Consider the following 26,323-nt stretch of genomic DNA (forward strand, 5'->3'; position numbering starts at 1 on the left):
TACTCTGGGTAGCTAACAAACACTCAAGAATAATAAAAGAAATCAACATTAATACAATTGAAGATAGCAAATAAATTAGGTATTGGCAGGAGGGAAGGCCTGCCTAAAGAGCCAGGTCTTGAGTTGGCTCTTAAAAACACCCAATGAGGGAGCCAGACAAAATTTCTGGGGGGAGATAGGTCCAGAGGCAAACATTTTGGACAGCAGGTTCTAGACTGTCCAGTATGCACTAGCAATTTTTAAATAATTATTTTAGTATAAACACTGCACTGGGGATTTAAAATTGAAAAAGAAACTGCATTATTATAATATTATGCAGACAGCACTAGAGCAGAGCCCCTTGAATCAATAGGATTTACATAAGGTTTGACTTCCCATTCAGCCATAGTTTTAGTGGGTCTACTCTCTTTGGAACTACCAGTCAGATTGAGGCCATAACACTTCCACAATTATCTTTTAGAAAGACAATAATAGGGGAACACTATACTGTCTGTACATTATATATACTACTAGTAGTTAAATGGTAGTTACTCTACAGAACCTTCTAGCTACTGCCTAGGCAAAGCTGAACATTCAGCTGAGAGTATGAAAAGCATAACAGCGACAAAAGCATTTTTATCGCAGCAAGCAGAAACTTTTCCAGGAATGATCAGGCTTTACACACACACCTCCCTCCCTCCTTCTATGGCAGTATGTGACAGCCATTTAAGCTGTTGGTTGATTTTGTTATTCAAACTATTTCAGTAGCAAAGGTTTTTTTAAGGGAGGGTGGAACGCTTTGGAACAAGCAAACAGCTAGGCTGGCAGAATGGTGCAGGACACAAAGAGGGCACGGTAGCCGATTCCAAAGGGCTGGGTCAGTGAGAATGGTTTTGTTAGCATTTTCTGGGTTGCTAAGAGAGCCGCTGTTTGTACAGGCTTCTCAAATTCAAGCTCAAGTGCACAAGAAAATCTAATAGTAATAATAATAATCATGTGCGGTCAAGTCCATTTTGACCGGCGGTGACCCTTTCCAAGATTTTCTAGGTAGAGAGTACTCAGAAGGGGTTCACCTTTCCCTTCTTCTGGGAGCATCCTGGGCCTGTCGCCCCTGACTATACAGGCCGGCTCTTCTCTCTGGAGGCTCAGCAGGGAATCGAATTCCCAACCTCTTACTCCGCGGCCAGATACCTAAACCATCCAGCTATCTGGCAAACTACATTAGACACTTATCTACTGAATTTGCCTTGAGGATATACACTCCCCATCCAACCTTTTGGCATTTCTTACGATTTTTATCAGTTACATTTAAATCCTGCTTTTTTTCCTCAGGGAACACAAGGTATTATATGTGGTGGTTGTTCATCGTATCTTCACGGCCACCCTGTTAGATAGATTAGGTGGGGGAAATGTGACTGACTGACCTATAGGCACCCCAGAAGTTTCATAGCTGAGATGGAACTGAACCCAGATTTCCCAGTCTACTCTTGTAATCAACAAATTATTTCAAAACTCCATGCCTGAGGGTTTTTTGTTTTTTTTTGGTTCAGCAGAAACCTGAACAGTGGTCACCTCAGTCTGACTGGAGCATCCAGATGACTGCAGCACACCGGCTCAGTCACCACAAATTGTACATCAGCTTCATGTGCAAGAAAGACCTGGGCATGTTTCATCTTGAGAAAAGAAGACTGAGGGAAGATATGAGAGCAGTTCTCAAATACTTGAAAGGTAATAATCATACAGAGGAGGCACAGGACCTCTTCTCGATCATCTCAGAGTGCAGGACACGTAATAATGGGCTCATGTTAAAAGGAAACCAGATTGAGGCTGAATATCAGGAAAAACTTCTGAACTGTTAGAGCGGTATGATGATGAAACAGTTACCTCAGGAGGTGGTGAACACTCCAACACAGGAAGCATTCAAGAGAAACATGGACAGCCCTATGTCAGATCCGCTTTTATTTGGATTCCTGCATTGAGCAGAGTGTTGGGCTCGATGGCCCCTTCCAACTCAACTATAATATTATTCTGAAACCCAGCTTGGACTGCTCTAGTGCCGTGTGACTCAAATACTCAAGTTCCAAGGTGTAAGCTCAAGGGTTCTGGAGGACCCAAACCCATACAGAAGAAGAAAGCTCTGAAAATTGGACTATGTAGCCCTCAACTGACCCAGGCTTGCCTGAACTGTAGATAGCACGCCTGTCACATCCAGACATAAACACTTTCTGTCCTGGAGAAAACACCATAGTCGCACACCAAGTGCCTGATACAGATAATCCATACCAAAGGCAATGCCACCACCAATCTCCCACTTCTCCATGCAGCTTATCAGCGTTAGCAAGTGTTTTAATGACAGGGCTGGAGGCAGCAAACTGTGTCACTGGATAACCTCTCTGATCGCAAACATGGAGTATATTAGATAGGCTATGTTTAACTCTTACAAAAGGCTAGTTGTTTTCTCCTGAGGGTTACTGAAGAAGCTTGGCGAAGTTGCTCCTGTATTTGGGAAGACAACTCCTGGAATCCTTCCAGCCACCATGCAGATGAGTTTCCTTATTCTTCAGAGGTATCACTTAGACCAGTGGTTCTTAACCTTTGTTACTCAGGTGTTTTTGAACTGCAACTCCCAGAAACCTCAGCCAGCAGAGCTGATGGTGAAGGCTTCTGGGAGTTGCAGTCCAAAAACATCTGAGTAACAAAGGTTAAGAACCAGTGACTTAGACCTTTCTGAATTATTCTTTAAAAGTGAACAAAAGGGAATGAAAAATGCCAATCCCCAAAGCAATGCCCAGGAGGTTGTGAAAATTGGTGTATCCTACAGCGAGATGTGTAGGACTTCCAGCATGGCTGCCATTATAAGAATGCATGTGAAGCTAACCTTGACCTGAAGTAGACACTTTTTGGCAGAAACCAATGTTTTTCTAAGAATACAGTAACAAAGACAACTGACCTGAATGTTATTTTATAATGTATTAGAGAGGGACGTGGTGGCGCTGCAGGCTAAACTGCAGAAGCCTGTGCTGCAGGGTCAGAAGACCAAGCAGTCATAAGATCGAATCCACGTGACGGAGTGAGCGCCCGTCGCTTGTCCCAGCTCTCGCCAACCTAGCGGTTTGAAAGCATGCAAATGCAAGTAGATAAATAGGGACCACCTCGGTGGGAAGGTAACAGCGTTCCGTGTCTAAGTCGCACTGGCCCCATGACAACGGAAAACTGTCTTCGGACAAGACGCTGGCTCTATGGCTTGGAAACTGGGATGAGCACCGCCCCCCTAGAGTCGAAAACGACTGGACAAAAATTGTCAAGGGGAACTGTGAGGGTTCGTTTGGAAGGGCTGTTTTCTCCCCAATAAACGGACGAGGCATTGGCGGTAAATCAAAAGGTTCTGTATTTATTTCCATATTAACATCAACTGGGTTTCCCCCTACAAAGGGGTTCAGGGATTCTTGTAACGCATGACTTGGCTTCAACGGAGTCCACAAACTATTTACAAAAGGGTTTGTCGTCTCTGGATTCCAGGGGCCAGTTGTAAGCGGCACAGACCCCAATCCAGGGTCCAAAGCTTCTTCCAGTGAAATTAAGGGTAGTGTCTCTTCGTCACCACTCCAGCCATCCCAGGAGGATCCCTCTCCTCCCTCTGTACCCCAAGGACCGGGTAACTCCCCAGCTTCCTCAGTTCGGCGATATGCTATTGCCTTTTTCTCTCAAGTTCTCTTGCCACGGCTTCTCTTTCTTCCCGGAGTTTCCTCCTCCACTCCTTAGCCTCTGTTTCCCCCCAATAAGAAGGTCGGGGTTTCAAGCCTAGCTGCCGGCGCTTCTCCGCTTCTTCATGAGGAACCCGGACCTGTTCCCACTTGTAGGTCCAGGGATCCTCCATCCACACCCATTCCCAACCGCCCGGAATATCCCTCGTTCCTTCCCTTATATCTCCTACACCCGCCTCAATCTCCTCCCTCCGGTTTCCCGCCCGAACTCGTCCCGGTTCCTGGGTGATTTTTAACTCCTTCATGACCTCCTCCAGGTCATGAGTGTCTACCCCCTTGCTTAGGGTAAGGGATCCGATGCATTCCTTTCCCCAATCAGGGGTCTCCACTCCTTTCTCTTCCCGTCGCGGTGGGGATGGCGGGGGGGATGTCTGTGTATGGTGGGTGCTCTTCGGGAGCGACGGCACTCCTATCATAGCCTCCATTTTGGGAGCCTCACAGGAACCTTTACCTTTACCTAGAGATGGTCATGAATCTCAATTCAGAGGTTTGTGCTGGTTTGTACACGCAGCCCCACAGGTGCCACACATTCCCTTCCCCTGCCTCCCTGGATCCCGCACATTCCCTCCCTGGATCCCCCACTCGGACAAGGAGCCAAGATAGACAAACCCATACTTCCGCCAGGGACTAGTCAAACATGTGAAGAGGAGAGGAGCACGCTCCAATGGGTGAGTGGGTCGTTGGCCAGGGAGGTGGCGGAAGGGAATGCACGACACCTGCGGCGTCATGCATATGAATTCACACGAACCTCCGAACCGAGGTTTGTGCCCATCTCTAGACTCTGTATATATGAAGCTGTCTGAGTTAGACTACTGAAGGATCGGGTTGGGCAGGGACACATGAAAGGGACCTGTAGGGGCAACAGCATTACCTGCCTGCCCAACCCCAGGAGGAGGAGGCTGTAGCAGCAGCACTGGTATGTTCCCCTGCCTATCCAGAAAAATGCAGCAGCAACACTGTTGTTTCAACCAGCTCGGGTGTCAGGCTGCCTCACCGGGGAAGGATGAGGTAGAAGCGCCCGTAATGTAAGGGGTCTGCTGAGCAAAGTGGTGGTGGGGAATCACTGCGGCAAGTGACTTGGTAAGGCTAACTCTGCACCTAGAAAGCTCTTACTCAAAGGTGCCTCTGTTGAAACCAGGCCCCTCTTCATGCAAAGTCAGGCAGAAGATACAGCTCCTCCTTCCCCACCCTATGTTTAGATTTTTTTTCCCTAACAGAAAATATTGCTAAGGAGTTACCATGTGCCTGAAGAAGTGCATGAGACTCACAAAAGCTCACACTGAAATCAATTTCTTAGTCTCAAACAATTTAGGGGTTGTTGTTGTTGTTTTCATTCCATCTTGTTAACGAGCCCCAGAAAAACAAGACTACATAAAGGCAAAGTATCTGATTTCACCTCATAGATAAAGAGTTAGTGCTTCACAAAGTATGATTTTATCCAATGCATACTACTAATCTGAAATGTAGAATTATAGACGCGCATCTTATTGCCATTATGCACGCAAGTGTCAAGAAACTGTAATGGAGCCTGGCTCACTGACATGTTTAGGGAGTGTCATGACGTTTTTAGACTGATAAGAGGACCCTTTTCATTGCAAAAAAATCTAGTGATTTATTACTCCTAGCCTCTTGTCCACATCTCCCATCTCTGAGTCACCTCCAAAATATTAATTTGCAAGGATTTTTTAAAAGATTCTGCCTGCCTAGAAAGAGCACAGCTGTCCAGTGTGTCAAAGTAAAAATGTAAAAAGAGCCCAGATGGATCAAACAAGAAGTCTACTGAGTGAGAATCCTGTTCTTCTCTTGTACCATATACAGTATATTTGAAATTTTCCTAGAAACAGGACAGAACATTCATATTTTATCATTCTGCTGGTCTCCTTAATTGTGAACTTTGTTTCTCTGTAGCCATGCCAACTGCCGATCATGCTTCATCTTCCCGGCAGAAAGGGTTCTACTCAAGAAAAGCTTACAACATAATAAATATTTCTTAGTTCCATCACTTCAGCAGAATGCCTGGACAGAAAAGTGTTAAGTAACTATCCCATCAGCTGCTGTTGTTTTGATTGCTATAGAGCACTCTAAAGCACTATTAACAAAGACTGGGAAAGTTCCTTTTTCAGAAGTTATTTGTGCCTGCTACTTCTATAGCATTTAGCAAGTAAGGCCTCATTGGAACTTATTACAGTATAGTGTTTAAAAAGCAACCAATTACATTACTTGTGTAACATTACCTTTTTCATTACCATTTGTTGCTTTTTGGGAAGAGGGAAGGATTAACCAAAAGCACAACATGGAATTTGGAAAATGCATGTCAAAATGGCTCTAAGATGCTTAAATATATCCATATTCTCTTTGATACGAACTAGAAAATACTCGTTAGACCAATAAAGTAACTTAATCCTTGCTTGTTAAAATACTATTGAAATGTAACTTGATTGTCCTTCCATGGCCAAAAAAGTAACTTGTGACATGCAGCTCCACCACTTTTGATTTTTAGGATCTGCTGTCAACTTTTCATGGACTTAATTTGTTTGTCCCATGTCAGCATATTCTATGACAGCAGACTGAGCATCTATCCACAACATGCAATTAGAGCTGTTTGATTCTGCTTCTACAGTCTTGGTTCCATTCTCTGGAATTCTGGGATTTCTAATTTGCTAAGATTTCAAGAGAGCTCTCTAACAGATACTTGTAAGTACCTCACCGAACTGCGGATCACGGAATGGAGACAGAATAGTTAAGAAGGGACTGTACAGTACTTCTACAAATGTGCAGATACATTCAATTCTGAGAGTGACTTTCTTTAGACAGGTTGCTGGAGGTAACTGAGTACAATTCAGCTTCACTGAAGAAAATGCATAGCTTTGCATGGAAAGAAGTATATATAGAGAAGGACCTTCTCAGATTTATTATATTCTGACCTATGTTGACCTTCCTTCTAACTAGGTGTTACTTCCTTTCCCTTTGACCTTCTCTTGTTGTAGAGGACAGAGGTGGTGGTTTTGTTCTCGAGAGGTGACTCCCTACATCTCCACTTTAGCCAGAACTAGGATTCATATTATCTTTCCTATCTCATTGGCCAGAATCCTATTCAGTATTCCAGAGTAATTGCAATCACTTAAGCATTGTAGCAAATTTCAGCTAGTTAACAAAGTGACATGACTGACATTTTGTTATTTAGCTGCCATTCACCCCATGACTTACCTGTAGGATTCTAGCCAATATAGTTATCTAATAAACACTAGCTTTCATATTTTCCTGTAAGGGTGGATGTGATTTACTTCCAAAGGAAGAAGTGTGCTCTGCTAACCATTCTGATTTTTAGGGACTAAACCTAGAAGTTAACTTAGATGTTTGCCGCTGTTCGTTGTGCTAACAATAAGCTTGGTGTACATGTGTATATGTTTACACAAACAGTAGAAGGAACTCAAAACAATACAGTGAGGCCTGAGTACATCCAGTAGACAAAGAATGCTAAATGTTTAGATGAAAAACACTGGAAAAACAGGGGCAAAGAGGAACTGATTATCCTCAAGACAACATAGATGAAAGAGGTGGGTGACAAAGTAATATTTTGCTGCAGTGCCCCATACACCCTAAAATATTTTGGTCAAACATCTGTGTTAGCAAAAGAAGAGATGGCTAATTAAACATGTGCTATAAAAGACACCATTATGGAAGCTCACCATGTTTGCCATCTTAGATCTGTGTTGAGAGGATTGTCTCCATAGAGCTGTTGAAATGAAGCGACCCAAGAGCAATGTGGATCAATGGTTGCTGAGCAAGAGAGAGTTTCTCCCTTGCCATGAGGCACTTTTGGAGGGTTGCTGGGCATTAGGATGTATTTTCATCGATCAGGATGGTCTCCCTTGTCCCCTTCACTTCAGGGTAAGCTTACTGTTTGTCATGATCTCCTGACAATTCCATCCATCCATAAGTTCCCTATTCCTTCACAACTCACTGAAGCCAAACCAGTGGTGCAAAACACTTCTTAAAACAATTGGTATTTAATAGGAAGCCTGATAGTAAACACGTGTGCCAAATTTCAGAGAAGGAAAAATTGCTGTTTTGACTCCAACCTCCAGAATCTTACAGTTAGGATGATCAGTAGTTATGTTACATTTCTGGGAAATTTTCCATCCAAGTAGTAATTCTACATGGCTTCCTAGTTTATTTTCAGGTCCTGTTCAGATTGTACCCTTAACATTGCAAACCTTCATATTTACTTAAAAGATAGCCCCTGTTTTAGTGGGAAGTCACTCTGGATAATCAGATGTCAGATTGCATCCCAAATGGATTCGGGCCACAGACTGAAATATCTCAACGTCTGCCTCGTCCCACCAAAAAACCTGCGCGGGTGCTGAAATCTTTGCTAGAAGGCTCTCTGCATTTCGGTTGACTGGGGACCCAGGACTGTGCTGTGGCATCTCATCCAGAACACACTTCCCATGCCGTGTCGATTTAGACGATGTCTCAAGACCAGGCAATGCCGTTTTTATTTGTCTCAAACATTTGAAAACCTTTTAAATTCAGGACTGATTGTTTTACTGGTCTTTGACCCTGTCTTCTGGTTTCTTCTCTCCCAAGCATTTTTAAAAGAAATTAAACTTAGATTGTTGGGAACCCATTTTTGTGTGTAAACCATTCCAAAATGTTGTGTACCTTAAATGTAGCAAACAAATTATATACAATATTACAAATGTTTGAGCACATATTTATACAGCATTCACTTACTCACTCACTCATTCATTGTTGAGGCACTTCATATGTCTTCCATTTTTAAAAACGATGTTATTCAGTGTTGTTGTTGTCTTCAGGCCCTCCTGATGTTTTGGAATACAATTCCACAGTTCTTTACTGTTGGCCATGCCGGTTGGAGCCAAAACAATCAATCAGGAGGGCCAAAGGTTCACCACCTTGGGAGATTATCCTTCTTCAGAGCCCCTGCACAATACCACCCACCCAACACAGCTGTACCACATCTCCATAACAAACATTTCGCTTTTACATTAAACGACAGCCACAGTCCATCTGCTACATACCACTCAGGGCAACCCCCGTCACTTCCCTGTCTTTTACAGGGTTCCAAGGTACAACACAGTGTTGTTTTAAAAATCAAAATAGTTTATTGCTTTTCTTTGTAAAAATGCACTTAACTTACACTGGCTTCTACTTAACCAGCAGTTTGTACCAATGGGGATTAAAAATGTCATGTTTCAAATCCTTTTGTTCAAGTGTGTAAACACCATTCATTTTACAACTCTAATCTGTGCCTGCCATATTCTCCTAAGCATTACCAGCCCATGACCTCGCGTCACTTTTATATAAATACTGTAAAATTTCTCTAGACTTTGCAGCATTATAGACAAAAGATCTATCAAAGTAGACAATATGTTCAATATTCTTTTTTTAACTTCCTTTTTTTGTTGTTTTAAAAATATACCTAAAACTTTGAAATAATCTTAAGAGTAACAATTAACAATAAGAAAAATTACAGTGCGTTGACTAAAGGAATATCCCATGGTCCTTAAAGCCAATATTCCCTTTTTTGCATGTTGAAAGTGATTTAGCAGTTACTTAGCAACTTCTTTTCCCACCTACACACAATAATTTAGTTGAGAATTAAACAAGGCAGATATTACTATTCTTCCATCTGCGATTCACAGCTCCTGTGAATAAAGAGATCATAATAAATATTAAAAATAAGTTCTTTTTTTCCTGTAAGGCATCTGAGTATTACCAACTTTTACAAGCCCAAAGAGAAAGCGTTTGCACTTAAAAGAAGAAGAAGGTTCTGTATTCTTTGAGTACCTTCTGTGGAAAGGGCAAATGACCAGTCTGTAGAGCTTGGAGGGCGGAGGGGGGGGGAAGAGGCGCAGTGCATAAGGAACATCTTCAGTGGTAAAAGGAGAGAAGAACTACTAGTGACAGGAATAAGACTGTTACAGGTGTGTGAAAACATGCAGTTTTCACTAAGAGAAAAACTCATTTCTAGTTCATCTTTGCAGCAATATGTGTCTTGATTTTAAAAAGCCCCAGAGAGCTTTCCAAAGTTCATTGATACTAGTGTCTTTTTTTTCTTTTGCAAGGATTTGAAAAAAAAAAAACCTTGCCTGTAACACTATAAATAGCTTAGGTATCCATAGGCATTCTTCCTAATAACATTGCGCTGTGACTGCCTCTTTTAAATTATTATTTTTTTTGGAAAAAAAAGTTTGTTTTCCTCTGTCACTGAATAGATCTTCCACCGCACTTTTCCATTCCATCATAGTCTTCTTTGTAAGGGCGGTGAAGGTGGTGAGGGAGCCCATTGCCGGCTTCTACTGCATGCGGTCGGGTTGCAGCTGTGTAGGCTGATACTGCACAAAGGCGGTGGGGGCAGCCACTGGAGGGTTGGCAGCCGTGAGCGGTTGTTGAACAGCGCCTGTGTAGCCATATCCCAGGAAACCAGCAGCAGGAGAGGCGGCGTATGGATACTGGTCATAGGCAGCAGCGGTGAACTGCGAATAGGCCTGGCTCGCTGTTGTGTAGTCTATGTACGGAGATGTGATGGACTGGACAGGGGTCGGGATGACCACACTGGGCTGGACAATCGCCTGCGGGTAGATAAAGTGATGTGCGAGCCTGTAAAATGAAAACACAGAGACACACACAAAGAGAGATACGGTCAGATTGTTACCACCAAAAGATGGAAGAACAGCAACATGGGGGATCATGCCCTTACTGCGCTGCAAGAACTATTTCCATTACCTGATACAGTTTGGGGGCGGGGGTAGGCGGGGGTGGGGAAGGCACAAGACAGGAAGTGAGAATACGGAAGGATTAAATGAAAACAGGTGAAACACAGAAGTCGAAGAATGGTTTAGTCCTAAAAGTAAAATGGGACGGCAAGGAAGTGTCAGAATGTGCTCCCACTCGAGTTTCCAGCCAACCAGCTTCTTTCAAAATACTCAATTCCCTTTCTCTCCTACCAAGCAGTTGGTAAGCATTATGTTCACCAAGCGACCTAAGGGGGTTGTTTTTGTTGTCGTCCTCCTATTTTTTTTTTTTGTATTTCTATAAATCTTGGTTTCCTCAGAGCCTTATGATTCTTCCTGTTTGTACTTGTAGGCGAGAGAAAGACAAAGACACTGACACCATCCACTCTGACTAGATGAGGATCTAAATTCTAAGTATGAGTTTGTAACAAATTCTTATCTTCTTCAATAGGTCCCTAACCATACACATTGCCTACTGGTTTCTTATTGGTAATGGACCACATACTCTCTAATTTTCAGCCCTGCTGGGTGGGTCTCCACCTCTCTTTCTCTCTCTCTCAACTCCACCTCTTCATGCATGCGACTCTGCCCTCCTGGGCGCTCGGTTCCGTTGCAACCAGACTAACGTGACTGCTGTGTGAACGAGGAAGACAGCTGCGCGGAGGGAAGCAGAATCATGCACATGCCCAGCTTGGCGGGAACCTTGTAGTGGACCCATTGAAAAAGTGTTGAGTTATCACCATACACTTCATTGCTAAGCCAACCAAGTAATTTTGGCACCCAAGAAAATCCACAAGGACCTCTTTGTCTGCCCTCCCTACCCAAATAATAAAAAGATTTAACTTTTTTTGCCTTTTCATGATGCCTCAGAACTGTACCTCCAAGGAGCCTGCCTAATCCAAGAACTGGCGTTATCTGTGACTCATCCTAGTATTTTTGTGTGACTTTTGCCAAGATTATGGTATGAGCTTATCTCATCTCTTGGGCCTTAATTCGAAAAAAGGAATGTCCTCCCCCCAAATTCCCTGCTTACTGAGACTTTTTTAAAAAATATCGCATCACGCTGAGTGTGTCAAACTTCATGTGCTATTAGGTGCCTAGTCACTCACAAAGCCTAAGATGCATCATAACATTTATCTCTGCCTTGCTGAAGAGGATGGAAAATGATTCAGGAACCTGGTCTGGTTGCCCTTCTGTATTAATGATCATGTAGAAAATGCTGAAAATGGCCACCCTGAGATGGATTCTTCCCTCAGGGTGTGAAATGTGGCTGACTCTTTTTTAGACTTATTTATTTATTTATTTATTTATTTATTTATTTATTTATTTATTTAATATCCCGCCTATCTGGTCGGTTAGAGATGCCACGGGTTGGCTCTGGGACCTTCTGCAAGCATGGGCTCCATTATTTATTTATTTTATTTAATTTAACTTATATGCAGCTCACACTACCCAAAGGTCTCTGGCCTGCTTACAACAATTAAAATACAGTACAAAAGATAAAACAATTAAAAAACAATTAAAATATATACTCTAAAAGTTGTCATCAGGACCCACAGTTGATATTAATTCAATTAAAAGCCTTCTGGAACAGGAAGGTTTTGACCTGGCGCCAAAATGTCATCAGCGTCGGCGCCAGACAAATCTCAGTCAGGAGGGCGTTCCATAGTCTGGGGGCAGCTGCCAAAAAGGCCCTTTGTCTACAAGCCATCCCTCTTACCTCCTTAAGGGATGGCTCTTTCAAAAGAGCCCCCTGGCTAGATCTTAACTGCCGGGCAGGCTCATATGGAAGGAGGCGGTACTTCAGGTATCCAGGGCCCTTCAGGTATCCAGGGCCCAAGCCATTTAGGGCTCTATATGTCAGAACAAGCACTTTGAATTGGGCCCAGGCAGCAACTGATAGCTAATGTAATTTAAATAGAATTGGCTTGATGTATTCTCTAGCGGCCCCACCACTCACCAGCTGCGCAGCTCAATTCTGGACCAGTTGCAGTCGCCGGACTGTCTTCAAAAGCAGTTCCACGTAGAGTGCATTGTAGTAATCTATACAAGATGTTACCAGGGTATGTGTAATTGTCACGAGACTCTGCTTGTCTAGGTAGGGCCGTAAAGGGTATAATTTCCGCAGCTGAAGGAAGGTGCCCCTGGCCACCGAGTCCACCTGGGCTTCCAGAATTAGACTGGGGACCAGGGGGACCCCCAAGCTGCAGACCCTGTCCCTTAGGGTTAGTGTAACCCCATTCAGGGCAGGGAAATGGCCCCCCGACCTGTCCAGCAAAGCACCCACTAACAGCACTTCCGTCTTGTCTGGATTGAGTTTCAGTTTATTAACCCTCATCCAGTCCATTATTAGGACCAGACACGAGTTCAGCACAGAAACCAACTCACCTGGATTAGTGGGAAACGAGAGGTAGAGCTAAGTGTCATCAGCATATTGCTGACTCCTCAGCCCAAACCTCCTGATGACCTCTCCCAGCAGTTCCATTTCCATGTACATGTTGAACAGCACGGGGGGGGGGGGGGGCGGCAGCATCGAGCCCTGAGGAACCCAATGACATAAACACCATGGGACAGAGCAACTGTCCCCCAGCACCACCCTCTGGAGCTTCCTACTTTTCCCACCTCCAGTGAAAGTGCTGCCTGTTCCTCATGATGTTGAGAATGAGGCACTGGGCAGAGAAGGCTCAAGATATTCTGAGCCCCAATGCAAAGGACAAAATGGCATCTCTCCCCATCTGAGGTACAGAAGCCAGCTGGACTGCTAGTCGATTCTTACTTCACCAGTGATGGAATAGGTTCCTTGAAAGTAGCGGAACAGGCTGACTAGCATATATAGCTCTCTTTTCTGACAGTTGTGTGTGTGTGTGTGCGCGTGTGTGCGTGCGCACGTGCCTGATGAATAGCCAGCTAGGCTGCTGCTGCTCCAGTAATTTGCCACAGTAGGCTGCTGCTGTCCTTCAGTAATTTGCCACTGGAGGCGATTTGCCTCACTAGGCATAATGGTAGGGCTCGCACTCCTACTGTGAATTCCTGGATTCTTATTGCTTATACAAGATGTCTTTGGAAGGCACTTAGGCAATAGGCCAGCACTTCGTTTTTTGTTTTTAGAACACTTTACACAGTCAATGTGTATTAATTTCTACTGTGGTTTACGCAGATTCTCACAAGAACCAAAATAATAACTGAAGTGCATCTTGGCAAATAATACACGTAGCAGTAATTTCTAGCTGTGACTTCCACACGAAACAGGAGTTATTGTCAAAACATTATCCCCTGTCCACCTCAGCATGGCTGGGAGGCATGGCCATTAAACCTCTCATCACAGTGTCTCATCGTTAGGTCGTGATGTTTCTTCTAGCTATATAATCACAGAAGGCTTTTCAAGTTTATTTGAGATTCCAGCTTGTTGTTACCGACTCCATGTTTCAACCTGTATTGTCACAATACTCAATGCTCTCCTCCCACCATTTTTGGCAACTACCGCAGGGCATTTGCTGCAAAGCACAAAATGCTTATTCTGTTTACTCTTCCTTCTCCTCGCCCACTCCCTATTCATATTTCTCTGAAGCTACCATGCAAACACCCTCCCCACTCCCTGAACAAGCTGAGACTTGTGCTAGTTTCAGCTGGAGATACGTTCATCTTGGACCCTAGACAAAGACAGGAGGGCAGAACGAGGAAGACAGAAATCAGTCAAATAGCAGCGAGCCACTGAGCATTACACTATACTAATGTTTTTTTTTTAACCTCCAAAGAGTAAGTTGCAAAGAAACTCTAATTTTTTTTCAAGTTGGATATATATTCCATTTGTTTAGTAGTTCTGGAAAGTCCCTTTGAATATGGACAAGATAATACCTCCTTATGAGCATCGGGGCTTCTACCCCCTTCTGTGATGGCTAGGAGGTCAGCATGTGTTATCCCTCTGAGTAAATTAATCTATTATAAATCTTGAGCAATTAAGAATGGTAAGGTATGTCCAGTCATGTCCAACTCTAAGGGGCGGTGCTCATCCCCGTTTCCAAGCCGTAGAGCCAGTGTTTGTCCGTAGACAGTTTCCATGGTCACGTGGCCAGCACAACTAGACACGGAACGCCATTACCTTCCCACCGTGGTGGTACCTATTTATCTACTCGCATTTTTACATGCTTTCAAAACTAAAATGGGCAGCACTCATTATACACAGTAACCATTTTTTAAATGGCACTCAGTGCAAGGTACCATTTGAAGAAACATCCTCTCATGTCTTTCACACAGCACAGAGAATCTCTTTCAAGATGTAGTTTTTGAGGACGGAGCATGTTAGTCTGTAGTAATATATCAGACCAAAAACAAAAAAAAAGGCAAAAAAAAAAAAACCACAAAGAGACAAAAATATTGTGGCCCTCCATTATCTGTACACCCACCTGGTCATAGGACCATGTATAAATCTGACAGTCGTACAGTCCCATTCTTAGGTCTGAGGAAGTGGGCTTGAACCCTGAAAGCTCACATTAAAATATAGCAGTTAGTCTTTAAGGTTCCATTTTGGTGTCTTGGGTTTTTCTTCTTCTTCCTTCCATGATGGTGAACTGTGTATGAGAGATACCCCAGGCTTCTAGAAGATAAGCTATGGTTCTTTGCTTCAAAAATAGTGTTTTCAAATCCTGCTACTAATAACTATGTAAGACAGAGGTGGGTAACCTCTGGTGCGCCAAATGTTCGCTGCCAGCCCCCCCCCCCCCCCCAAATATCTTACCATTGGCCAGGCTGGCTGGAATTTCTGGGAGCTGAAACTGAACTCATCAGGAGGGCCAAAGATTCCCTGCACACAGCACCAAGTTTAAGATTGCTTCATCTAGGAGTCATTTTACATGCTTTTTCGCCATATTGCCCTTCATTACATATGTTTTGAAAACAGACTGTTCAGCCGAGTTTGAGAATAGTTAAATAACACCTAAGCAGGTCTCCTGTTACTGTTTTGGACAACAAAGATGTGTCAAAGTTACATTTCAAGACCTATTGAGTGTATGGGGAATGTAACTAAACTGCTGGATAGCTCAGGATCCTAACGTCTCATGATGTGCCCAAAGCAGCATAGCACCAGTTTCAACATTTTTTTGCTGAGATAGTTGAGGGTTGATTTAGTCTAGGACCCACTTCTTTCTCTTTGTCCACAAAGGTCTTTAGCACCACATTTCACATGAATCAATTTTTTTTTCCTGTCAGCTATCTTTTCTGTCCAGCTAGCAATTCTATTTGTTTTTATATTATCTGACAACATTTTAGAGGTGCATTTGCTGGTCATGGTTTTTGGCCTGTAAGCACAATGCCATTGCTCATACACTATTTTATTCAAAAGGGGAGAGAGGCAAAACCTCTTTGTTTTTTAAACTTCTGTAATCCCCCATCAGCTGCAGATTTGCAGTAAACCTTCCAAACACCAGCAAAAACAAACAAACAAACAAACAAAAAACAAAACAAAACAAAAACCATACTATAGTTTTCCAGCCACTACCTGTTTCAATTTTTTCCATTATTCTTGCATTTTCATGGGTGGCTCAACCCATGTGGGCCTTTAAACATTGACCCGTGAACCCCTAGACCTCATCCAACCACAATGTAATAAGTAATGCTTCCTGATTACTTGTTAAAATTACATGAAAACAGCAATTTTAAGATCTTTCCGCATTTTTGTATTTTATAATTTTTAAAATCTAATCTTAAAATGAGTGCTCCCATAAAAAAAAAAAACCGTAGAAGAATTCAACACGTAACATATTTAATAATGTATAGAACCATTAATTGCTCTTTCCTTTCAGCAACATAAGATATATTTAAGACGGACGGGAGCAAATGCACTCTCACCTCTTAAAACAGTCTCCCAAATGTTGTTGCCCCTCAAATGCAACTTGCATTCCTTGTGCAAGGCTCTGGGGCCAAATGAGCTGCAGTATACACCCATCACTTCTAGAGACAGCTGAAAACCAAAAGTGGTAAGTGACCAGTAGGTCTTTGAAAAAGAGAGAGAGAGAGAGAGAGAGAGAGAGAGAGAGAGTACACGCACGTGCGCTTAAGGCCTCTGACAGTCTGTAATGGAGAAGTATGAGATGTGTGCCTTGCATTGCAGGGGCAATAATAATAATAATCATGCATGCTTTTGGTGCCATGTGGTGCTGTTAGCTACACTACAGTACTGTGGTCAAGATTCTGCTCACGACTTGAGTTCCGTCCCAACGGGCTCAGAGGTAGCCAACTTAAAGATTGACTCAGCCTTCCATCCTTTCAAATTTAGTAAACTGACTACCCAGCTCACTCGGGGAATTGGGGATGTGTAGCCTCCTTAATTAAGCTGTAAACTTCCCCAAGAGTGCCGTGGGCAGTATATAAATAGCATCCTTTGCTTTTTGGGGGTTGGTCGGAGTGTAAATGTCTCTCCACTGCACGCTTATTTCCAAGGGCGAAAGTAGAACAAAATAGTCCCTGGTTCTTGAAAGCTTTTGCCCTGGATTTAAGGGGTTGATGTTGTACCTCGTCTGTCTATACTTGCTGCTATTGTTATTCCACTTTAATTGTTATTAACATTTCCATTCTTCTTTTCTTTCCATGGGTTTTATATGCTTCTCCTCCTCTACATTTTACCCTCATAATAACCCCTGTGTAGTATGTCAGATAAAGACATAAATGATAGAAAATGAATTAATTAAGTAATAAATGGCAGAGTTCTATTTAGCCTACCATCCTAAGAGGGCAAGGGGAGAGCAAGGTCCTTTATGAATGGGGCTAGGATGAAAGTCAGTTGCTTCTGCTCAAATGCCTCTGCAAAAATATTTTTAAAATAGGATGAGTTCATTAGCATTATATCCCTGTGCATCCTGGAGCCTTCCTTCATCTTCTCATCCTTTGCCTATATTTTAGTGGTGTGGAACATTTGACCGCTGTTCCTATCATCACTTGCCACTGTTCTTATCACCTGCCCCGGCCAAGACGACCACGACAGCTGAGAAAGGAAGTTCAACGTTTGCAATGCAAAGTTCCCTCACTCTCCTTATATCTGCTGCCCGCTCAATTTGGTTTTTAAGCAGAGGTCCAACACAAGCTACTACACATTTCTTTCCATAATGAAGCAAATATTACAAAGCCTTGTTGTAAAAGATTCCTCTCCTCTTCCACCGCATTTAGGTCTAGATCCAATTACTTTACTAATTCCAGTTAGAGCAGGCCCAGTGCTAAGTGGTAAGTCAACAGGTGTGTAAATCCCACTGGTTCAAGGGCTCGGCTCTAGCTGAGATGAATAATGGGGTTTTAGTGGCAGATGTTAAGAAAGTAGGCATCAAATCCAGAATCTGTTTTGATTTTAAAGATGGGTTGCCTGAAACTTTGAAACAGAAAACTAATGTAAGTGACAAAGTGGGTTTTTTTATGAAAGCAGGAAGAGGTGGTGACTGAGATTTTTGTTATTAAGCACTAAAAAAGTAATATACGTCAGATAAGTTTAATTCTGATTCCTCTATTAATTAAGCACAAATCAGCTGCAATATGATGAATTTACTTCCTGGCTTGACTTTTGTATTTAAAAAAAGAGTTACTGTATTTTCGTAAAAGTAAACATAGGATGTGTAAAACTACACATGTAATTATTAAGGGGGGATAGAGGTGCTATTGTAACATTTTAATTGTTGTAAGCCGCCCAGAGACCTTTGGGTAGAGTGGGCGTCATATAAATAAAATAAAATAAAATAAATAAATAAATTTTTGCACATCAGCAACAATGGCAAAGAACAACAACTGCTTGCCATGAATTTTAAAGTATAAAGGAATCCAAAATAAGGACCAAATTACAATTCTTCATGCCAGAAGAAAGCTTCATCTGAAATGTGATTATAAAAACCATCTGCTGAGTGATCTTCAAACTGTCATGACACATCAAACTCACCCTGTGAATGGCAACTTAGGAGCTGCTTCACAGCGGGACTGATTATTAATCAGAGACTAAGACCAAAGTAAAAGAACATGACCAAACGTAAAATTCGGGACACGAATGCTTCTTGGACAGATTCATGGTTAGGTTTCATGGGGCACTTTAGAGATATCTCATAAACAGGATCAAGATGCTATCCTAACTATGTGAGACAATGCCAGAACCAATCCTGCTTAAAACATAGAGCAAAACCATCTAAGACTATATAAGTAAATTATACATAATTTTATATGTAGATGTACATATGTGAAGTGACACACATATGAAACAAGCAGGACATGATCTGGTTTTCACTTATAATCAAATCAGTTAATGTTTCAGTTTTAACCCATTCGTAAAATGACCCAGTGGGCAAACCTACAGATGCACTAGACTGAATGAGGGGATGGTACATGGTTTTCTAGCAGGGTACCTATTTATAGAAGTTGGCTGCAGTGCAAAGGTTTATTTGTGCTCACCACCTACCTCCTAAAGAATGGATACAGAAATCTAGGTGTTTTGGGATTAGGAACCCAGGAAGGTACCTTATGCTGAGACAAACCACTGGCTCATCGCGTCTCGCACAGTCAACCCGAATCAGCACCAAACAGCTCTCCAGGGTTTCAGGTGGGAGTCTTTCTCAATCCTACCTAAAGATTCCCTTGTACGTAGTCTCCTATCCAAGTCCTGGCCCCACCTCAACTCCCAGAAGCCCTAATTAGCTTAGTTTATGGTAAAAGATTCTGGGAGTTGTAGTCTAAAACATTTTGGAATGCCAAAAGTTCCATATTCCTGCCCCATACTGAACATGAGCCCAGCTGGCATCTCGGCCTATTAAGAGAGAACAGAAGGAAGCTTTTCCATCATAATATTCCCCCACATGGCAAGACAGCAATTAAATTGCTTCCTAGAAAGGAATGTTTCAATCGTTGTTGCTTTTCTTTAAAACAAAACACCAAGTCCCCAAAATGAGGTAAATTAGCATCCCTAAGTAGCACAGCTAACAATTCAAATGACCACTTGAAGAATCATCCCCCAGCAGGGCCAACATATACATATACCGTACAGCCAATTCTCTCTCAAAAGGTTGACAGAATATTTAATGAGGACCATCAACAGCTTCATCCAGAGATACCTAAGGTATGTGAGGATTTGACCAGCCAAAATTTCTGGGGAATCAAAAATCCCACCACCATTTCAAAGGACAGGACATATATATTTCCTCCTTTCTCCCTGTCTCAAGTGCTCTACTGACTCAAATTCAGCTAATAAGAACCAGAAAGTCAATATTTCCCAACACTTCTTCAAAAATCTTCATATCTCCATGTCTCACTTGCTTCAGACCAGCAAGTATCAGCCAGACAAGACAACTTTTCTTAAATGCTACTGCATTTTATTACAGATAAGTCTAACATAAAAAGAATTGATTTCCAATATAATCCTATGTACATCTGTAAATATTATGTACTGTCCAAATGCATCTGACTTCTGGCCAACCTACTAGGCTTTTCATGATCTATGATGTTTGAAGAAGTGGTTCTACCATTGCCACTCCTGTAAATTTCCAGGCCTGAGCAGGGATTTGAACCCAGGTCTCCGGAATTGAACCCAGTCCATCACTGTATCCATTACATCACACTACTGAGCACACTAAGTTATGCATGTTTATTCAGACACAAATCCCAGTGTGTTGAACAGGGTTTATTCTCAGGCAAATGTGCACAGGATTGGAGTCTTCAATTGTACTCAAACCCTTTTACGGTACTTTCGAATTGTATTGAAATCAATGGAACTTCAGAGGAAACAGACAGGGCTAGGCTATTGGTTTTTAAATAAAATATATTTTAGCTCTGGTATTATCCAGAGGGACGTGGTGGCGCTGTGGGCTAAACCGCAGAAGCCTGTGCTGCAGGGTCAGAAGACCAAGCAGTCTAAGATCGAATCCACGCGACGGAGTGAGCTCCCGTCGCCTGTCCCAGCTCCCGCCAACCTAGCGGTTCGAAAGCATGCAAATGCAAGTAGATAAATAGGTGCCATCTCGGTGGGAAGGTAAACAGCGTTCCATGTCTAAATCACACTGGCCATGTGACCACGGAAAGATTGTCTTCGGACAAACGCTGGCTCTATGGCTTGAAGAGCGGGATGAGCGCCGCCCCCTAGGGTCGGACACGACTGGACAAAAATTATCAAGGGGAACCTTTACCTTTTTTATTATCCCACTGTTAAGTTTCTTTTAGCCATCACTGGTGCAGGATATTAAAGAACCCAGTCTAATCAGAATGACAACAGCTATCCTCATAAGAGAAATACAATGCATTCTCTATAGCCAAAATTACTTGCATTTGGGTGCAAAAGAAGAAAAAAAGGTCAGTTCTCTACACAAATGGGTGAGAGAAAGAGTATATACATCTCCAACTTTTGGTTAGACTATGAGGCCACTAAAGCTCCTACAATCCACAACGTTCTCACTTTATCTGGCTGGATTTCAAGATTTAAAACAGTCTTTCAATTTCTTCATTTGGCCTTCAAGGCTACCTTTGTAACCCAAAGGGCTAGAAACATGTTCCCTGCCTCAGACTTTTAACATTTCACGCCCTCCCAAGATGACAAACTGTTTTTAAAACAACAAGTAGGGTAAGAATGGCGGGAAAGTGCGAAGGAGGCCATGACAGTCCAACAGTCTCTAATTTAGAAAGAGCGAGAGACCTTTTTACAGCTCAGACAAACCCCTTGCATGACTTGCAAATAAGGATCCATCTGAAATATCTCTAGATCCATCTTGCCTGCAACTACAGCAACTACATGGTAGCTAAAAGAACTAGAAATCTTTCTTGACATGCAAACAAAAAAGGTGGTTTGACAACAGAGTTTAAGATACAATCTGTGCGCAAAGTCAACATACGGTAAGGAGGGAAGACTTTCCTTATGAGCTTTAGAAAGAAAAATGCAGCCTGGAAGAGTTAAATTTTTGGATCGTATCCCACAGAACCCCCCAACCACTATGGATGATGGGGGATTATGTTGTATTAAAAAAATAATCCATACTGTGGGAGAACTAAAAGTTTAACCTTCCCAACTTGGTGCCCACCAGATGTGTAAGACTGCTAGTGCTCAACTGGCAGGGTATGATGGGATTTGTAGTCCCATACCTTGAGGGCAAAATGTTAGTGAAAGCTGGATAAGCTTTTTTTCCATATACAACAACTGAAGGGCACATGTTTTTAAACCCAATCTGCAGCTAAGCATGTTTAAATCTTCCAGTCTCCAGAAGTTAAGTGGCTGTGCATCCTACAAGCAAATCCTGCAGAAGAACTAGGAATGCAGGGTTTGGAGGTTTTGAAATACTGGCATGGGAAAACCTGATGTCCCTTAAGGAGACCAGAGTTCCTTAGCATGACAACGTAATACAGTGGGGTCTTGACTTGAGAACTTAATCCGTATTGGAAGGCGGTTCTCAAGTCAAAAAGTTCTCAGGTCAAATCTGCATTTCCCATAGGAATGCATTGAAAACCATTTGATCCGTATCTGCTCTTTTCCGTCCATAGAAACTAATGGGAAGCTGCTATTCTGCCTTCGACCACTAGAGGTGTTTCTTTTTTTCTTAGGTCAAGAAAGGTTCAGGGAAGGCAGGGAAAATACAGTCCAGGCAGGACAGTACCAGGCAGTCCGAAGACTGTCTCCCAATCCACTCTCTAAACGCTGGGAGGAGTGAGGAAGCAGACAGGCACCCTTTTCACTGGCCAACAAGTTAACTGAAAGTTTAAATTTCGCACTTTCCCTGCCTCCCACGTGGTTTTTTTCAGTTCTTAACTCAAATCTAAGTATGTAAGTCAAGTCAATATTTTCCTATGAGAGCGGTTCTTAAGTCAAAATGTTCTTAACTCAAGCCGTTCTTAAGTCAAGACCCCACTGTAATTGCAAACAAAACTCCCTTGAAAGATAGCTACCACACTACTGTCAGTCTCCCACTGTAAACTCTGATGTTGGTGGCACCTTTAAAATTATATAAATATACTGAGACAGGAAGTGGCATTGAGGTGGGGGAACTGAGCAACAAGGATAGGAGAAAAAAATACCATCAAGACACAGTAAAGGAAGCAGAATACTGTCTGTAACATTTCACAAGAAAACAGTATTACCACAGGGAAGGAAGAGGCAGATGAGTTAAATTTGACTTTCCCCGTCTACAAATATTGCATCATGATTATCCCTTCCATTTCCAAAGTTCAGGATTTTACAACTATCATTGGTTATGTAGCCAAAAGAGCAAGAGATGTATTAGGAAGTGGGATGGAGGACTCCAAGGCCTGTGTAAGTAAAACAGCTGAGGAAAAAATGCCCACTGAACATCCATCAGTAATGCAGTACACGTTTATAGTGGTGGGCTTGGGTTACATTATGAGCATTAGCTGCACTAAAGAACTACAGTAGTTTGATAGTATTTTAAGTGCCTTAGCTGTATCCTCTGGAGTTCTGGGACAGGTGGTCTGGGGAGCTTGTTAGAAATCTCTCTTGCAATTCAAGGGAAGGCATAAGAACTATTTTGTAAAGAATTCTGTCTCCTGACTCAAACGGTAAATCCCAGAATTCCACAGGAAAGAGTTTTGTATCGTACTACCAAGTTAAAGTGGTATCAAATGGCTCTAAATGTGTAGTGTAGGCACACTTTATGTCGATTCTATTGCAAACTCAGGAATATGGCTTTGTGGTTTGTTTGTTTTTCAGCCAGTGAGCCCAATGTTGCCAGAGGTGCCTTAGATTGCCTGAACTGGCAACCAGTGGCTCTCCAGATGTGGCCAAGAATAAAGAAGTGGGCCCTTTAGTCTAAAGCAGTGGTTCCCAACCTCGGGTACCCAGATGAACTGTAACTCCCAGAAAACCTGGCCAGTGCAGGTAGTGGTGAAGGCTTCTGGGAGGTGCAATTCAAGAACTTTTAGGGACCCAAAGTTGGGAAACACTGGTCTAAAGCATCTGAAGGGCCAAAGCTTCTGCATCTATAGCGTAAGGTGCTAGTGAGTCAGGAAAATGCTACAAACCCAAGTATTGGGTTGGAAGGAGTATTTTGTGCAGCAGAAAAACACTATGGACAATTAGGGAGAATCACACTGGCGAATATGTATGGATCTAAGAGGAAATTTCAGTTAGTTTTACTTCTAACACATATACCCTACTCTTTTTCTGAGGAAACTTTCATCTTCCCTTTATTCCTAACAAGCCTGGGAGGTTAAGCTGCCCAGTGCACAACAGTTTTTAGACTAGATGAAGACTAGGAGGAAATCTGGTTTCCTCTCTCCACTGTACCCCAAAACTCACTGGATGACCACAGAGGCCATTTGCTCTGTCCCAGTTTGACTTCCTCTCAGTACTATAACAAGAATAAAATGGAGAAGAGACAAGCCACATTGGCCACCTTGACCTCACTGAAGGAAAGCTGAAATATAAATGCTGCTACTAAATAAATGAACTATTAAACACTTTCCATACTCCAGCTCTGAAACCAAATGGTACTAATCTGGGGTGCAGGCCTAGCCACCCCCTTGCTCACCCTACCAGTCTGGGCAAAGACGGGAACACTTGAGCATGCACCTGTTGTAAGCAGCACCTGTTCACCCAACTGCCTCAGCCCAAGCTGCCTGCTTCCTTGCACTAGTCACATTTCGTGGTTACTCTTAAAACGCTTAATAGTTAATGACATCTCTACAGGCAGGCAGTGCCAGGGCACCACCATCTCCTTCAACGGCATGGCATTTCACAAAAATGCAGCTTACAGTTGGCAACAGGCCAAGAGGAAGCCACAATTCATCTTATTTCTCACATGTGCACCTCTCCCTTTGCCTGAACAAACGCGCCACATCCCTTCCGGCCTCACAACCCTGTCAGGTCAGCTGGCCCGCAAGGGAGGGCAGGACTCTCCCTGAGCAATTTATAAAACTAGAGAGTGTAAAACTCGAGTGTCAGTTCTGCAGCTTTTAGGGCTTAGATGTTGGGAACAAACTTAATAATACTGGGCCCTAGCCTCCCCATTCTGTTCGCAGAATGTCTGCAGAAAAATGTGTCACGTTACATTAGTGGGTGGGGAGTGTTGGGGGATTTTTTAGTGGGTGGGGAGTGTTTGGGGAATTTTATGTGTGTGCATGTGTCTGGTCTCTGGGTGTCTGTGAATTTCATTGTATGGGTATACTGTGTATATACTTACAATGACAATAAATAGACACAAATTTTAAAAAATTAAGTACTGGGGCAGGAAAACACAAGCACTACCTGAACCCATGCTATTTTGGATAGAGTGGGCCCAACATATTCTGCTCCTTGAGACAAATGACCAGATGCCATTCCCTTGCATGTGCATGTAGGCACACCTGGCATATGCAGAACTAAGCAGACTGCCAAGTGTACAGTGGTGCCTCGCTTAGCGAGTGCTTCGCTATGCGATGAATTCGCATAGCGAGGGGGTCCGGGCCATCGCTGGAGCATTCGCTCAGCGATGGCCCCTATGGCGATTTTTCGCTTTGCGATGATCGCTAAGCGATTCGCTTAGCGATCTTCGCAAAATGAAGCGGGGGAGAACAGCTGATCGGCGGTTCCAAAATGGCCGCCGGAAGGTCCGCGCCGCATTTTCGCGCCCTGCCCTCGCTTACCGAAGGCGTGAAAATGGCGGCGCTATGGGACAACATTGCTTAACGGTGAGTTTTCAAGCCATAGGAACGCATTGAACGAAGTTCAATGCGTTTCTATGGCTTTTTTAGTCCCGTTTAGCGATGTTTTCGCATAGCGAAGGTTAATCCGGAACGGATTAACCTCGCTATGCGAGGCACCACTGTATCTTACTTTAATAATGAAGACAGGGCAGCATCCTTCATAGGACATGAAATCAGCAGCCTAATTTACAGGCTGTGTGCTCATCTCTCCTCCATCACTTTGCCACGGCTTTGCTTGTCCCTGCATCTGCTGCCTCACTCTGCCTAATGGCAGGGCCAGCCCTGAACCTAGTTGTGGAGAACGCATACTATGTGGAATTTGTTTCCCCCAGGGATCCTGTTTTCTTTCTAAGTTTCACGTCTTACAGAAACTCAGGTGATCATCTCAGAAGGGGAGGTGGCCAAATTGGCTAGGTTCAGTTGTTTACTCACGCCAAAAAATTCTCCACCATGCTAACAGCAGCCCTGTTACACCTGAAACCAAGGAGGACGAAAAAAAAATGCTCCACCTGGAAGGCAGCGAGACCTTCGAAGGCTGAGCATGAAAGTCTGCAGAGGAACCTGTAAACAACTGCATCTCACTTTAATGGTCTGCCTACTGAAGCTATATAGGCATCAGACAAAATGGACTGCAAAATCTCGTGCCAAATAGAACCTGCTAGTTTTTAGGGTGCCACAAGACTCTTTGCTGTTTTTATTCTCTCTCTCTTCATCAAGGACAGTGCTTTTAACATATTCACTTTTAACCACTCCTATAACTGATCTTCATTAACACAAAAAAAGGCTGAAACATTTCAGTCCAAAGACTAAAGTAGCCTTGGATGTTCAAGGAATGTTGGAACCAACACTAAAGCTTTTTTTTTTGCTGGTTGTTCCAACAGGACGTTAAGAGAGGCAACTGCCAAACGTGTTGCCTGGGAGAGATCCTGGTGCTCAGTAAAGAGAAAAGGGCACCATGCTAGCCAAGACTGGTCGGTGTAACTGCGCCACTCTTTCCAGCCTGCATCTTCGGTGTTTAAACCATCCACTGGAGCGGAATATGCTGACATTCTTGCTTACTGATGCTTGCAAGGGTGATATATATTAAATATCCCCCACCTTGCTGTCCTGACTCCACTGGTCTCCCAGTCCCTGTCTCTTGGCAACCGAAAAACAATTCATAATGTTCACTGTCACATGATTAAC

General features: G+C 43.0%; 1 protein-coding gene across 2 annotated transcripts in view; it reads right to left on the reverse strand.

Annotated features, from left to right (window-relative positions):
- Nucleotides 1–8,849: 8,849 nt before the first annotated feature.
- The window catches only part of RBM38 (RNA binding motif protein 38), a 36,749-nt gene continuing 19,275 nt past the window's right edge, over nt 8,850–26,323 (reverse strand). For both annotated transcript variants that reach the window (XM_072996821.2, XM_072996822.2), the window contains one exon: nt 8,850–10,370. In XM_072996821.2, the coding sequence (XP_072852922.1) occupies nt 10,067–10,370 (304 nt within the window). In that variant the 3' untranslated portion in view covers nt 8,850–10,066. The remainder of the gene's footprint in view (nt 10,371–26,323) is intronic.

This window comes from Pogona vitticeps, chromosome 4, assembly GCF_051106095.1.
Source record: "Pogona vitticeps strain Pit_001003342236 chromosome 4, PviZW2.1, whole genome shotgun sequence".
Classification (NCBI taxonomy): Eukaryota; Metazoa; Chordata; class Lepidosauria; order Squamata; family Agamidae; genus Pogona; species Pogona vitticeps.